At 35.0% G+C, this 16546-nt stretch overlaps 1 protein-coding gene and 2 long non-coding RNA genes across 5 annotated transcripts; 1 reads left to right on the top strand and 2 right to left on the bottom strand.

The window, feature by feature from the left end:
• Positions 1-3545: 3545 nt before the first annotated feature.
• LOC7481684 (calcium-dependent protein kinase 26) lies at positions 3546-8595 on the bottom strand. Of its 2 annotated transcripts, XM_052455771.1 has the most exons (10): positions 8234-8595; positions 8088-8112; positions 6987-7809; positions 6411-6554; positions 6168-6320; positions 5564-5679; positions 5060-5227; positions 4626-4850; positions 4364-4508; positions 3546-3838 (listed from the first exon to the last, which is right to left on the bottom strand). In XM_052455771.1, exons 3-9 carry the CDS (start codon positions 7738-7740, stop codon positions 4371-4373), a joined length of 1698 nt encoding a protein of 565 aa, XP_052311731.1. In that variant the 5' UTR covers positions 7741-7809; positions 8088-8112; positions 8234-8595; the 3' UTR covers positions 3546-3838; positions 4364-4370. The 2 variants fall into 2 exon arrangements, with proteins under 2 accessions (XP_052311731.1, XP_024464517.2); XM_024608749.2 differs by lacking the exon at positions 8088-8112 and having other exon boundaries at positions 8234-8594.
• Positions 8596-10804: 2209 nt separating this feature from the next.
• On the top strand, positions 10805-12716 carry LOC18108886 (uncharacterized). 2 transcript variants are annotated; one of them, XR_002983719.2, is made up of 4 exons: positions 10805-11168; positions 11269-11411; positions 12219-12265; positions 12473-12716. It is a non-coding gene; the product is annotated as an uncharacterized LOC18108886 (long non-coding RNA). The 2 variants fall into 2 exon arrangements; XR_002983718.2 differs by lacking the exon at positions 12219-12265.
• Positions 12681-14182, bottom strand: LOC112328645 (uncharacterized). The gene is made up of 3 exons (XR_002983720.2): positions 13893-14182; positions 13552-13774; positions 12681-13098 (listed from the first exon to the last, which is right to left on the bottom strand). It is a non-coding gene; the product is annotated as an uncharacterized LOC112328645 (long non-coding RNA).
• Positions 14183-16546: the final 2364 nt, after the last annotated feature.

The raw sequence follows: 16546 nt of genomic DNA, 5'->3' as shown, positions 1-16546 counted from the left end.
TTTAATATACTTATAAGTAAATCAACTCTCTTTTTTAATGCCATATATTATTTAGTAGTTATTATTTTAAATATTTTTATATATATTAACTATCAATTATTTTGAAATAACACTCAATTTATACCCCTAATATTTTACCTAATCTCAATTAAAATTATACTCTATATATATGGTTTAAAAACTAAGAAAATTAATTTAATTATAATTATCAAGATCTAAATAAAATTATTTTAAATCCAAACATGTTTATTCGAGGAGCATTCAAGGTTATTGATTTATAAATAATTATAAACATTATGTTTGAAATAAAAATAAAAATAAAAATACTATAGATTAAATAAATAATATGTGGAAAGTTTTTAAAGTAGCATGGACCAGAATCCACACGTGGGCCTGTTTGTTTTTGCATTTCAAAAGTGTTTTTGAAAAAAAAAAAAATTTTTTGCTTTAAATTAATATTTTTTTGATGTTTTCAGATCATTTTGATGTGCTAATGTCAAAAATAATTTTTAAAAAATAAAAACTATATTATTTTGATGTATTTCCGAGTGAAAAATACTTTGAAAAACAACCACAACCACACTCCAAGTTTCCTGATTTTGATTGCTAAAATCATAATTTACAATAATAATTGGGTTGGGCATCCAAACAAACTCAATCAAGTTAGGTAGAAAATTAGGTAAAGTAAAGAAGAAAAAAAAGATCAGAAGAAGGTTAAAGAATATTCTTTCCTTTTAATCTCTTTCGATGGAGGTGGGAATACTCCGATGGTAAATTCAGTAATTTTGTTGCGAGAGAAAATACAATGATATTTTATAGAGATAGACTGAAAATATGTATGCTAAAAATGTTGAGAATGAAGAGATTGTGAATCTTTTTTCTAAAGGTCTCATGGTGTATTTATAGCTCATGAATCTTGTCCTTTTATGAAAAAGAGGGTCTGGAGTGTAATTTTACCCTCGTAATATTTTGAATTGTATTCTACTTAAAATTATATGTATTGGATCAGTATAAAATATGAAGAAACCCGCATGGTGTCATGAAAAACTTCCCTGATGAGTGTTGGGCTTAGGCAAGGTGCCCGAGCCCATCACATGTGAAAGTGGGTCCGGGCGCGTTGCCTGGACCCAAACATGTTGGGCTCAGGCATTACAACCCGAGCCCACAAGAGGTGAAAGTGGGTACAGGCACACTGCCTGAACTCAAACACGCTGGGCTTGGGCATGACAACCCGAGCTCATAAAGGGTGAAAGTAAGTCCAGACGCACTGCCTGGATCCAAACACGATGTACTCAACCATGTAGCCCATAGAGGGTGAAAGTGGATCTAGGCGCGCTGCCTGGACCTAAATACAGTAGGCTCGGGCGTGCATCATGAGCACATGAGGGGTGAAAGTGGGTCTAGGGGCGCTGGCTAGACACAAACAAGTTGGGATCGGGCGTGCCAGCCGAGCCCACGAGAGGTGAAAGTGGGTCCGGGCGTGTTGTTTGAACCCAAACATGATGGGCTCGGGCATATTAGAAGTGAGATATGGATTCAAGCGCGTTGTTTGGATTCAAGTATATGGGGCGTGTACCCAAGCTCGAGCCCACGATGGTGCTGGGATGTACACCCATGCTGGCCCTACACCCTACACGGCTGAGTGTAGTGTCCTTGGCTCCCTTGTTGTACTTTGGGTTCGGGATACCATGCACAGCCCCAATAAATGTTCAAATTGAACATATTTTGAGAGAATTTTTTATTCCATTTAAAAGGGTTTTTTAGACCATTTTATCATCACTAAGCAATATTCTTGTATTAATAATCCACACCACTGTCTCTTCCAATCCAAACTTCCAACTGCTACGTTATCTAATTGTGTGATGAAGGCCAGCAGCACTCCTGTCTCGGCTGCTCAAGTCCAGCAAACCATCAATCCCACCACCTCCACTACTAATAAGTTCTTTCTTCTTCAGATTTCAATTTTTTTAATGAACCGATTAATTAATTAATTAGTTCACACCGAGAGATCAATGAATTGAATAAAGCAAACAACATGGGTCATCAAAGGAGATGGCTTTATGGCTCTGCCCCTCTATCCTTTTGCTATCTAGGATTCAAGGGAAACTAATTGTGAAATAAGAATAATGTTATATATCATTTGCCAAGATGGAACTTGTTTATTTCTGATTTTTAAACTATTCCATCCATAAGGATTGGATTAATTCTTTTAGACCAGCTTTCTTTTTTCCTTCCTCATTTTTGCTTTCCGAGTAATGTAGAGTTCATGCCTGCATCAGCCTTGCGCTCATGCACTGAAAGTGTGAGACAGGTTTTGTCTTGGTGAATTCAAAGTTTTTGATGTGTGTTGGTTGTAGAATTATGCTAGTTTTAGCACTCAAAAAATGTATTAAAACAAATCCTACTCCATGCCCTGAATAAATACAGTCAACTAATTTTTAATTAATCCAGGTCTTGATTCAAGAACTAATCGATGACAAGGTGTGGAAGACAGTTAGAGACGAACATGATCTCATTTCGCTTCCCATGCAATTGTGGAGTTCACTAGAAGGAAACAAAGGTGGTGTGAGGTATATGGCTGTTTGATCATGGGTACGCTGTTACATCAAGATGCATCTTCTCAAGCGATGTGAAGTTGAAGGCAAGTTGCTGCAGACTGATCGTTACTATTATTTGATTCCACTATAGTCAAATTTTCACATGTTTTTCAGTTTCACATCTAGAAATCATTGGTTTGAAATTACTTGAGTTAGATGGTAAGTGCATCCATTGATGGATCTTTTTTTCTTTCTTTTAACAACGAGGCTAACCTGTAGGTTCATGAAAAAATCTCATCGACCTATTTGAGGTCAAAAGAACTCTTGCATGATCGCATCTATTTACGTCAAGCTGAGAAATCTATTCAACCAGTATTCTTATTTTTCTGGAATTATGTTTGTGCGCATTCATCATTATCTTCTTATTTTTATGTCGAATAAACAAATCTGAAGCTGGGGCAGATGGGTTTTTGACTGTTTGTTGACATGGACATACTACATGGAGGTTCGTGCTTTTCTTGACATCAACCTTTGTTTCTTTTGCAGGAAATTTTGATAGCACATGAAAGTGCAATGTCAGAGGGTGTCTAGCCTGAGATGACCATTCATACCAGCTCAATTTATTTGCAATGCACAGAAAGTATGCTGCTATTTTGTATGTACACTGTTTTCAAGACAAATTAATAACAAAGATGGGGTTTTGTAGTGTAGATATATTCTATTGGTTTTGGCTAAATAGGAGATGGAGGATAGAACGAGACAGTATATGCTGTGTTCAGTCTCTCCAAATTCCTTATAGCACAAATACAGATTAAAAGGAACATGTAGCATTGGAAGATTTTCGTTGTTGATCAATTTTGACAATTACTTTCAAGTACAAGGACCAATTTCTGCTTTTCAATCCATCATGCAAGACTCTATAATTGGCACAGATGGGGTTAACCCCAAGTCATTAGCATGCTGTGATAGTGTGATGTTTTTCAACCTGGGGTTCAGCAATGCCTGGAGTATGAAAATGAAACTTAAGATCCTCGTTCTTCAAAAATCAACAAACAGAGTGCTTAAATAAAAGCACAACAAATTAACTTATCAACATGAACAGCTATAATAACACTTCACACTAAAGTTTACAAAGCTTACGATCACTTTCCCCAGTCACACAGCAATATAAATGCAAGTGGACAAATGTTCAAGCACAGAAACTTCCAAAAATCTAAATCCTCTGTTACTCGGAAGGAATTGTAATCATTTCTCAAACTACTGTTACCAATCATCCTCATCTTCCAGCTTTGCTGTGCGGCCTGCCAATGTGGGTGTAGTTCAAAATACAGGACTATGATTGGTAATCATAAATTACTACGCAATTGTATCTAAAATCGCCATCCAAAAATATCTCGATAGTACTTTAGTTTTAGTTCTATATCCTTTAAGACTGTACTAATTGTGCACAATAATTAATACTAGTTAGTTACTGTTTTTTAATGCTTAATTGCAAGGTATAAAAGCATTATGAAAATCGAAAACAACTTTACAATCGTTAGATTTTCGCTTTGGAATCATCTTTTAAATCTTCCCAGGTTATCATGAGAATATTATGATTGGCAAGTCTTAAAACATTAGTACCAGAAACCATTTTGTCAAGAACATTAGTTCCAGAAACAATGATTTGATAATTGCTGATTAAAGGCTTCTTTCTTTCAAACATCTACCGTCACCAATTATGAAATGTGCATTAGAAATTCCCAGCAAAGTGACAGTTCCAGCAATAAGTAAAATGTAAGAAGTGGAAAATGGGAATCATCTGAAAACAAAAGGCTATAAGGTACCTGTACATCACATATTCCCAAGATATAGTGCACCTGGTGCATCTCTCATGCTCATATTCAGACTGTTTCGCATAGTTCGTCTACCAATTCCTGCATTGCCTTTTTGCATCATGGCAACAAATTCACCATAGTCAATTCTTCCATCCTGAAACAACACGTACCACCAAATCAATGAAGTTTGGTAGCAAGCAAACAGGTGAGGGAATTCAAATAACTGAATCTCTTTGCCAACCCCCACTGTATATAAATGTAGATGACTTACATTATCTTGATCAACTTCTTTGATTATGTCTTCAAGTAAAACATCAGTCATGTTATGCTCAGCACAAGCTTGTTGAAGCTCATCGACTGTAATATAACCGCTTCCATCCTTGTCAAAATATTGGAATGCTGCAACAAGATGTTCCTCACGCTCTAATTTGTTAAGATGAACTGTAGCAGCTACAAATTCCTTATAGTCAATTGTTCCACTGTTGTCCACATCAGCCTGAAATTGACAAAAATAACTAATTAGAAGATAACCACTAAGATTTAACATAATAAATATGAAAAGCATATGCATAAAATGAGGAAAAAATAAGAGTATGAAAATGGAGAAAAGGAGATGTGACTGGGAAAAACAATGGAATAGAGAAGTAAAAAAATGTACAGAAACAACCAGATATGCAGATATCTGCTTTGACACAAACATCTTACCGCATCCATAAGATCACGTATCTCTGTATCCTTCAAGGTAGAGCCATATCTTCGCAAACCAGCTTTGAGTTCATCAAATGTGATTGCACCACTGTTATCAGTGTCCATAGCCATGAACATTTCTTTCAAACCAGCAATTTCCTCCTCAGAAAGGCTTTCAGCTATTACCTGATAATGTGAAACAAGTACAAGTCATCAGAATGTATATGGTATAAAGAGCTGAATCCAAGACATGACAAACTGTCAATCAATCCTCTAGCTTCAGAAGTAGCAAAGTAAGCAACGTCAAGTGAGTATGCTTTCCAGTTAAAATGATAGACTGCCCATAGGTGCGAGAGAGTAACTGGGAAACAAGCAAAAACTATACGAGGACTAGTGACATGGGTGTGTAACCAGTGCCTTCATCTGTATTTTCCAAGTGATTAAGTATTCTCCATGAAGTGCGCCCACTATTATCTAGAATGCTAAAAAATATGTTGCATATGAACATGCGCATGCCCTTACCCGTAAAGCCATCTTCTTTAATTTATTCATTGCAGAGAACTGCTTGAGACGAGAAAGTATAGCGGGATCCAGCGCTCTATCAGGAGCAACTCCATTTTCACATATCCAAGGATGACCTGGTAAAGCAAATATATGTCAGTTTGACCTAGAAGTTAGCTGAAAATCAAATAATGTACGAATACAGCAAGCTATGCATATAAGGTATTCCCACAATAGCATAACGATTTTGGATCCAAATCCAAAAATTGCAGACTCTACATAATTAAGTTTACTAGCAAGCCTACTTCAGGGCAGTGAGTTCCAAAGCAACAGTGAATTGAAGATCAGCAATGCACATACTAATGTGGTAATTCAAGGACAACATGATGTTTTACATTCAGGCATCGTGCAGCCTAAATTGATTGACCCAAGGGGAACACAAAAAGGAAGTCATAAGTTTTTTTAGCACTGTAAACACAGCAACGGATATGTAGACTACACATCCTGCTATCTGGTATTTGGGTTGCTTTACCAAAAAACACAGAAAGCAAAATCCAAATTGATATAGCAGCCTACCCAATTATCATTCATATAACTCAAGAAACTACTGAAAGGTCAGACATACACAGCACTTCATGAGCTGTCAAACGCTCTGAAGGTGAAGAGCAAAGCATCTTCCGGATGAGATCTTTGGCACTGTCTGATATTAGGGGCCATGGGTCTGAGTCAAAGTCGATGTAACCCTTCAACACAGCATCAAATATTCCTTGTTGTGTTTCTGAAATCCAAAACAGAAGAACTTTTCAGTAAATTGCACAAAGAATAAAAAAGCTTAAGCTTTTATAGCAGTATTCCAAAGAACACCAACCTGCCCAAAATGGTGGCACTCCACTTAGCAATATATACAATATGACCCCAGCTGTCCACACATCTGCTTCTGGCCCGTAGTGCTTGAGGAGCACCTCTGGAGCAACATAATATGGGCTTCCAACCACATCAGTGAAAATTTGACCTGTAATAGCCAACCACATATAAGCATCAATACTCAAGATTACATTGTTATACCATGTATTGAAAGGCTTCGTGAATGCTACACATTACTGTATCTCCAGAGTTTGATTTGAGGTCTTTAGAGAAGAAAAGTGTTTCATAAGTTCGCTATACTATTCAAGCAATTATAGGTATGCATACAAAAAGCTTTAATTATTTAAATTCATTCTAACAAAATGAATACCATCAAGCACAAGAGAAGGTACAGAATTTTAGATGTGAAGAGTTATTAATCAGTAAAACATGTAATCTAATTGGTAAAAACATTTCATAAAAAAATAGATGGATGAAGTAACATTCATATTTTAATATCTTGATGTTTTTTTTTTTACAAACATCTTTAGTATCTTGATATGCTGATAATTCAACAAAATGCAAACGATGTGTTGTATACCTGGTTTGAAGAACACAGAGAGTCCAAAATCAATAGCTTTAAGCGAGAAATCATCATCCTTATTCACTAACAAGAAGTTCTCTGGCTTTAAATCTCTATGCATAACCCCTAGCGAGTGACACGCCTCCACAACCCCTACAATAATCTTAGTCAACTCGGCTGCCTTCCTCTCGCTGTAATGCCCCCTTTGGATGATCCTATCAAACAACTCTCCTCCTGAGCAAAGCTCCATTACAATATGAACATACAATGGATCCTCGTAGGCACCCTTAATGGTCACAATATTCTTGTGACCTGCCAAGTGGTGCATTATCTGAATCTCTCTCCTAACGTCCTCAACATCCTCCTTGGAAATTAACTTTCTTTTGCATATAGACTTGCAAGCATACTCCATCCCCGTAAGAATCTCAGTGCATAAATAAGTAGTGCCAAATTGTCCTTGTCCTAATTTACGACCTAAAGTGTAAAGATCACGAATGTTTGGAGTTTTATGGCCTAAAACATAATAAGCCTGGTTATCGACACTGCGCCTCATTATTGTATCTTTCTTGGTAGGGCTAATGAGAGGTAAATTGCTGTCCTTTTTGGGGGTGAGTTCTTGGGAGGTAAGACTTGAAAAGGAATGCTCAGAGTTGGAGTGATCAGAGGAGGCGTGGCGCTTGGAATTGGAGGCAGTGACGGTCGATTGCTCGTCGGGCTGATTGTAGCCCTGATGAAGTATTCCTTTGAAAGATCCACGGCATGTATTGCCCATGGAACAACCACAATTCCCTTTAATCACTTCACCACCTTGTCCTCATCTAATGAAGTCTCATCAATTACACTGCAAGAACGAAATTTACATCATAATTAAAAACAAAAATCCAAATTTGGAAACTTGTGCACATAATCTATACATGCGTTTTTATGTGCATACACAAGCAGACAAATCTAATTCAAGATTAGAAAGCATTTAACATCAGATAAAGCCTCCTGTGCAGTTTGTTTCGTCCGAAAATGAATACCCTCTTCATTTTCCGATGAAGGGAGCGAAAAAAAGTACACAAAACGAAAGCTTTTGCATCAAAATACATGAAAAAAAAAAGGGGGATGATAACTTACCGGTCAAAACCCAACAAGAACAGGTCTTTACAACAGAATACCATCACAAATTACAAAAGTAGAAAAACCCAACAAGGAAAATAAGCCATTTAAAGAAAGTGACAGGATTCAAGCACAAGGAAAGACATGATAACTTAAGTACTTACCTATATAATGTCTTGAATTATACAAGGGAAAGAAAGGATGGATCTGAAGTGTAGGTAGGAGAAGGAAAAATGGAAGAAAAGAGGAGAAACCAAGTTTTAAAACATAACACGACTGTGAAGTTGTTTGTTTATTAATATGATGTTGTGAATATTAAATGGGGTCTGCTGTTGTTGCTGAGAAACATCGGATTGGAGAGTGCTGACCAGCTAACATTTTTTTTTCCCCCTCTTATTTATTTATTTGTTTTTGTGGAAGAAAGGGTACGCGGCTTTACATGTTTCCTTTGCCATTGTTTTCCTTCTTTTTAACCTTTCCATCAATCACTTCTACAAAACAACAGTTTTCTTTAATTTCCTCCATTTTTGTTTTTGTTTTTTTTTGTTTTTTATAAGAGTAATTGTTATTTGCTACCTCTCTCTCTCTCTCCCCCCCGTCTCCCTCTCTCCCTCCCTTCCTTTTATTACACGGTTTTCTTCCAAGAAATGCTAACCAAGCAAAAAAAGGTTCCATCTTTGACCTCAGACATGACAATTCCAAGGTGGGTTGTGTTTGAAGAGTAAATTTCGCTGGCTCGCTGAATACGCTTGATTGGTTCGTCATCATCACGCGCTGTTAGAGATAGTCGGTCTCTCTGACAACATGGATTTTTCTTGTTTCGATGGCAAAATATCGCAGCAACTATTAGTTTGAGAAGGATAAATTTAGCTCTGTAAGATCTAATTTGAGACACCCTCCTCGTGTTTCCTCTCAATTTTTCTGTTATAACTTTCAAGCTACCATTTATGGCAATGGTGAATGGTGAATGGTGAATGGTGAATGGCACATTGCATCAGAGGTGGCTGAGCTGATTACATCAATCAAACAATCTTGACTGTCTGATCCTCTCTGGGTAGGGCCCATCTGGTGCAAGCAAGGAAACCAGCCCTAAACCCCAAAGCTAGAGGCATTCACGATCATCATTATTATGACATCATCATCCATCATCCAAATGCTCAATTGGACTTTGCACATGAGCTGAATTTGGATGTTTGTTTGTCGGTTGCTGTGGTTTTTTTTTAAAATTATATTTTATTTAAAAATATATTGAAATAATATTTTTTTATTTTTAAAAAATTATTTTTAATATTAATATATTAAAATAATCTAAAAATACTAAAAAAATATTATTTTAAAATAAAAATAATTTAAATTTTTTCAAAAATAATTTTTTTAAAAAAAACATGATCTCATTTAAATAAAATAGATTTGTGTAGATGGTAGGGAAGTGAGGTTAGTTCGGATTTTTTTTCTTTTAAGTCACAACTCATTCAAATAAAATCTACACCTCCCTCCTGAATATATATCCGGTTATCGCATAACGAGCTTTGTTAGAAATTATTTTTAAAATGTATATTTATTTAAAAATATATTAAAATAAGAATTTTTTTAATATCAGAAAATAAAAAGATATAAAAATACAAAAAAAGATAATTAATTTAAAACTAAAAAAATAATTTTTTATTTTTTCAAAAAGACGGTAAAATAGTTTCCCCAAACCCTCGATTAAGACCACTACTTTGTTCATTGAAAGTTATAATTGTGAAAAAAGGAAAGGATGAGGGATTTTCGTTTCAAAGCTACAAGTATTCGTCGAGTAATCATTGCATAGAAAAATATGCAGTTCACCAGTCGAGTATTCATTCACACTGCTATAAAAACCAAAACGAGAAAAACAAAAAACTAATTAATCAGGTCGGAAAAACAACATCGCTTTCCTCCATCCTTGAAAAAACACTAAAAGTATGTTTGATATTGTTGTAGTTGTTATAGTTGTGGTTTAAAAAAATTGTTTTATAAAAAGTATTTTTAATTGAAGTTGGTTTGAAAAAATAGGTATTTGGTTAAAACTGTGGTTGAAATTGAGGTTGAATAAAAAATAGTTTAATGTGTTTGGTTAAGAATGCTTTTGAAATTAAAGTTATAAAATAATTTTAAAAATATATATATTAAAATTGATGATTTTTAATTTAAATGTTGTAGATTTAACTATTGCTATTACTTCATGAAATAAATAATACTTTATATAAAATATTTTTTATTATATCATTAAACCATCTACAATTCCATTACGTTCAAAATTCATTCGACAAGAACTACAGTTTCTATAATTTTTTGAGCGTGCAATAAAATTAGATAAAATATTATCAGGAATAAAATTAATTTGATATTACAGTGCGAGTGAATTTAATTCGCTCTATACTAGTTTTTCAGGAAAAAAAATATTGTTTACATGAAAATGCAAAACTAGTTTTTTTTAAAAAAAAATATACAAAAACTATACACACTCAAAAAAAAAAAAAAAAGAAGTTCACTTGCACTGTTTGCGTGCACAGTGCAAGTGAATTGCACTGTGCACGCGAACACAAATTTGAAAAAGCAGCCAGGAGCTGCTTCGCCAATTTTGCGTTCAAAACGTGAATTGGCATGGACCCCACCGGTCATTAAATAGCGTTTTTAATATTACCAAACATCATGTTTGCTGTGGTTGCTTCAAACGCAGAAGCAACCACGCAAACAAACGGCCTCTAAAACCAAATGACATGGCAATTTTCGTACCATGTTTTTTCTTGAAAAAAACCCCAACACTCTCTTACCTCTCTAGTATTCCCTGAACTTCCTCTCTCTGGGCACAAAGAAGCAAGACAAAAATCAAAAGCAGAGGGGGCAACGAAGATGAAGGGGTCTTTTTTTGAGAGGGGGTGGATAGGGTGGCTAGATCCGGGGACGTGGAAACAGGAAGGTAGGGACTGCTTTTTGATGGGGGAGTTAAGGGGGTGTAGGGGAGTCGATGAAAAAGAAGGAGTTGTTTCTGAGACGAGGGTTGACAGATTCGGGAACGATGAAAAGGGAGGACGTACAAGCTGTTGAGAGCATACAAGAAAAAGGGCCAGTGATGTGGGTTCTCTTGGCTGCTCTTGTTTGCTGCTGCTTTTTAATTATGGCTTGCTTGATGAATTTATTCTAAGATTTATCGAGTTTTTCATTATTATTGTAGAGTATGAGGTAAGATGAAGAAGGAAAATGTGTCAAGGTCAGACGAGGCTATCAATAGTCAAGTGGATAGTATCCCAATTGAGAATCACTTGATCAAATACTCATAGATTTCTCCATAGAGATGATGTCAATGAGGATTGCATGGTAAGCTTCCTCATTTCTTTAGCATAAATGTGTCAATGCTATCTTCCATTACATATTTGAGTTTGTTTGGTTAGCTCTCTCATTTTTTTTGGTTTTTTTCTCCCCCTGGATTTAGATGACTATGAGGATTGCATGGTACGATTCTAAATATCCGTCAAAGGTTGTCTTGGAAAAAACTATGAACAGAAAAGTCAATTGCAATTGTCGTTGTCTCAAAGTTAAAAAAAAAATGCACGTTGAAACTTTGTGTCTGAACTGAAAGCATTTTACTAATAGGATGAGAAGTTTGGATGGGGGCTTTTGTTGTGCATCTTTGGATTTTTTCTTTTTAAACTTATCGGCGGAGGCTTGGTTCGACCAAGCCGCGGAGTATTGGAAAACACTTTCATCGTGTAGATTCTATAGTTTTCTCATAAAAAAAGGCTTTCTTTCCTCTCTCTTTTTTTTTTTTAATTCAAGCATTGCTTAAACAGAGGGCTTATGATGTTTTTGCTTTTGACTTCCCCCCCTAGATTCCTGTTATCGCATGCCTTTGTTTTTCTCTTTGGATGTTTTCTTTTGTTAACAAATCGTTATCTTCTCTTGGTTTTTTGGGATCAAACAGGTCTTTTTGAATCGTTAAGAAAAATCTGTTTGATGAACCAAAACGAATCGACCAAAAAAGGAGAGGAAGTTTTTAGTCTAGAAATGCACGTTTAATCCTCGCGTGCTTTATCCACCAAGAAAACTTGGAAATCAAAAAATATTTGCGGGTTACTTTGCATTTATTGTCAAGGCTTTCCTTCTAATGTTACTCTTGCTTTCTAGGACATTTGTAGCTGTAGCAGGTTCTGGTTATTTCCAAGAATTTATAGGTGCGGACCTCTCAACTTTTTTTTTTTTTCCGCCTTCAATCTTTTGTATTCCGATCAACAGCTCCCTTGATAGACATGGACATTAGTTTTTCCATCCAGTTGATATACACTTTTTTAGTCTCGACTTTTATGGTTTTTGGATAGCTAGACTTACACTTTTTTACACTGTTCTTGGTCATCAGAACTAATGGTCTCTGTGCATTGCAGGATGAATTAGTCTTCATGGCGGCTGCCTGTGGTTGCCAAGGAATTTTGTTGCTTCTTAGACTCTGAACTTTATAGATTTTTTTTTGCAATGTTTTTTTTTTTGTTAGAAACCAAGCTTTATTAAGTCTGTCTAGCATCAATTCTAGTTCTTGGTTTGTTACAACTTTTTATGCTTGCACGTGCCTATCCATAGTATGTAAAACTGCCATTCCATAGAAATAGACGAATCTTAAATTATTTTCAATTTGATAAACTAGGATTCATCGTAGATACAACAAACCCAGCCCACTGCAGAGCGCAAAGCAGCGAACCTAGTGAAATACTAGTTTACTCTATTGCGCATTGAGATCATCCAAGACAAAAACCAGCCAATATGTTCTTTGGAAACCAAATTGGCCTTTCAACTTTTATGCTGGGATTAAGAAAAGGAGACATCATCTGGGTGCATCTCCATCGGCAAATGCTGACAATTTAAGTACCCAAACCATCAAATACCACAAGTTGGGATGATATATCTTTCACATCTGGGAAAAATGATTCAATGGAACTTCAGTTTCAGACTCTCCTGACTTCAAGATAACAGGGTGGTGTCTTCCTGGTGTTTGGCAGGCCCTCCACCGGTAGGCCTGAAGTATTTTCAAGTATATGTCAGCTAGAATGAACAGTAGGAAAAATGTACGGGTGACAAGTGCGGGAATCATTCAAGAATACGAATCATCAACAAGCAGCCCGTATCCCAAACACTTGGCTGTTTAGAGCATGAGCTATTGCATATTGTAACAGGATATGTTGCAGAATGCAAAATGCTCTATTATGTCAGCTACTTTTGAAAAGGCCATTCAAGGTTATATTCTTCTTTGAGAAGAATATAAATAAATAAGCAAAAGTTGTTGCAGAATTGATTAGAGGTCTATGACGAGGAGTGAATAAGGTTTCAGAATCAGAATCCTAAATGAAACATGGGCAAAATATCAACACATAATCGGCAGACAACATACAAGGGACGAAATATAGGAATTAAATAATGAATGATTAAGAAATGGAAACCAAAGTGATTAAGCATGAATAGGTAAGCATACCCGTTAGGCCACCATAAAATCCTTGAGAACATGATCAGGAAGAGTTCCTCTATGCCGGTATGCGCTAAATGGAAAATCCTAATAAGAGCTAGCAATACAAGCTCCATACTCCCCCTTTTCCAGAATGAAAAGCCTAATCGATTTCAGTTAAACGAATGAACTAAACCCCACCAAAACCCTGTGATAGTCGAACCTTCAATACCCCCATCATGCTGTACAATCACTAAAACACAGGAGGAAAGAAAAAAGGCTAACAAAGCGTTGATGATCAAAGACAAGTTACAAAGAAAAGAAAGAAGACATTTAGGTAGAAAGAAAAGGAAAAATACACAACTAATTACCTGCATATTGACTTTAAAAACATCATGAGTGATGGCAAGGGGAGTAGTACCAGCACTGATGATTCCTCCAACAGTGCAGAGTCCATAAAAGGCCGGTGAGAACTCGTCCACGAGACTACTCCGCCCTTTCATTTCCTTCATTCCTCTCTTTGATCAGATTATTCTTTGGTTCTCTTTACTTATTTATTGAAAAAGAAGAGAAGAGAAGAGAAGAGAAGCCACATTTCTCTTCAAATTCAAAACTTTAAACCAAAAGGCAAAGACCCTTTTTATTGGTTTCTTGGATTGGAACCAAATGTCCCGTGAACTGTAGAAGAGCATAAACGAGACTTTTATTAGGTGGTTTCTTACACGTACGCAGTTCCCAACATAGGGTTCACGGCACAAAAAAAACTTTTTATGTTGTTTCTATTCTGCAGCCACCGATACCATTCCAGATTTGTGCCTTTTATTTTAAAAAAATTATATTTTTTTATTTTTAAATTATTTTAATATGTTAATATCAAAAATAATTTTTAAAAATAAAAAAATATTATTTTTATGCATTTAATAAAAAAAAATAAAAACAATCATTATCACGCTTTTAAATACTCGTCATGAGTCTTTGTATTTTATTGTATTGGCTTATGTCTTCTTTTTTACTAGAACTAAACTCCATAAGCCCCCTAAGAACACTAAAATCCATTGGAGAGAGAAGCTCTAGCAATAATTGTTATTAAAATTTTGTTTATTTTTGTGTTTTAAAAGTATTTTTTTTATAATTGTTTTTATTTTAAATTAATTTTTTTTGATATTTTTAGATCGTTTTGATAAGATAATATTAAAAATAATTTATTTTAAAAAAATATTATTTCAATATATTTTTAAATTAAAATTATTTTAAAAAATAATTATTAATACTCTCCTTGCTATTTTTTTTATGATTTTCTCTCCTATTTCTCAGGAGAGGATGAAAAGTAACATAAATGGAGTTCAAGGGTCAAAGCATAATACTCTAAAATCACATGGACCAATCCGTAGCAAAACAAAAACCTCAAGGACCAAAGTGAACTTTTGGTAATCACCGTTATGGCGGCATGAACAACGCTTTCGTCTCTATGTATACAGTAAAGCCCTGCTGTTAATTGGTATATTTTAGATAGATAACTATGATTATATATAGGGAGATGATGCTATAGACTGATTATATCAAGCTTCGAATTGGGCTATCAAAATAAAAAATGTCATGAATTCCTAGTTCGGACATGAACGATTGAGGAGGATAACTTGAGAATGTAATCTGATTGATTCCTTGAATCGGGGTTTCAAACAGCCTAGATTTCTGCCTCTCTCTCTCTCTCTTTTTGTGTGTGTGTGTGTGTGTGTGTGTGTGTGTAATTTGTTTTCAATTGGAGTGGAGACGTGGGTTTGTTAAAAAAATGAAAGAAAAAAAAGAAAAGGAGTTGACAATACGTGTGAGTGATGATTGCTAGATTCGGCTGCCAATACAGTGTACCAATGAGAAATGTGATTTTTTCAAGGGGAGAGAGGGAGAGAGAGAGGGAGGAGTGGAAAACAATTAACGCTGTTGAATACTTGTTTCGTGATTGGTTGGATGCATGAACTCCTTGGTCCATTGCTGATCGGATCAAGACAGATAATGAAATCCTCCGTGATTCTCATCATCTTTTTTTTATTATTATTAAAAAAATATATATATTTTTAGTATTTTTATATTATCTTAATATTAAAAATAATTTTTTAAAAATAAAAATAATATTATTTTAATTCATTTCGAGTGAAAAATACTTTAAAAAACAATAGCAATCACACTCTCGAACACACTCTTCTTATTTGTAAGAAGAATAATTATGAAGTATTATATATATGAAAAGAAATACTACATTAAATTATCGATTCTTGATAATAATTTATTTATATCACAAGGAAATATATTCATTTTTTAATAAAAAAACAAGGGATAATGATATGACCAGCTATGTTATGTGTAGACCACTGTGATTTATTCAAGATCTAATCATCATAATATTGGATATTAATTGGCGTTTATTCAAGATCAGATCTACTAATGAGTGGGAAAAAACACTGACCTGACTTCTCCCTCCCTCCCTCCCTCCCTCCTCCACTGTCCGTCGTATGCTACGCGCGGCTCTTCATTATTCTCTCCAATTAATTGCTGTCCCCTCCTTCCATTCCTTTGCAGCGTCTTCTCAAGATTCGATTTTATTTTTCATTCACAATTATTAATTGCACCACTATTAAGGATAAACTGGTTGTTTTGATTAATAATTACGATTCCATGCTTTCCTCTTTTCCTCCTGGGCTATGGGACACCGTTTGTTTTTTCTTCGATGTTTGTAGCTCTTACAATCATCTCCTGTACGCTCTATGCCCCACCCGCCTTGAGCATATTATTTCCCCCTAATTATTCTTTGCAGCTTAATTAACGAGCTAATATGCCCCTTCTTTTCAGCTCTCTCTATATTTGTTATTCCATTTTATTTAGTCTGTGCTTGCTTCTATATATATATATATATATATATATATATATACAGAGTCTTATTATTATTATTATTATTTAAGAGATTAATAATATAAGATCGATATTCTTTTAATTCCAACTCTCAAGATTTATTTCTCCCTTTTCTTTGTTC

This window comes from Populus trichocarpa, chromosome 9, assembly GCF_000002775.5.
Source record: "Populus trichocarpa isolate Nisqually-1 chromosome 9, P.trichocarpa_v4.1, whole genome shotgun sequence".
NCBI lineage: Eukaryota > Viridiplantae > Streptophyta > Magnoliopsida > Malpighiales > Salicaceae > Populus > Populus trichocarpa.
This window is presented reverse-complemented; position numbering and strand designations above follow the sequence as displayed.

Excerpts from the sequence above, each read along its gene's own strand:
- LOC7481684 (XM_052455771.1), bottom strand. The coding sequence starts at position 7,740 with ATGGGCAATACATGCCGTGGATCTTTCAAAGGAATACTTCATCAGGGC. Across the intron at positions 6,321-6,410 it reads AGTGCCACCATTTTGGGCAG|AAACACAACAAGGAATATTT; the intron begins GTTGGTGTTCTT and ends TTTGGATTTCAG. Across the intron at positions 4,851-5,059 it reads TACGTGATCTTATGGATGCG|GCTGATGTGGACAACAGTGG; the intron begins GTAAGATGTTTG and ends TGTCAATTTCAG.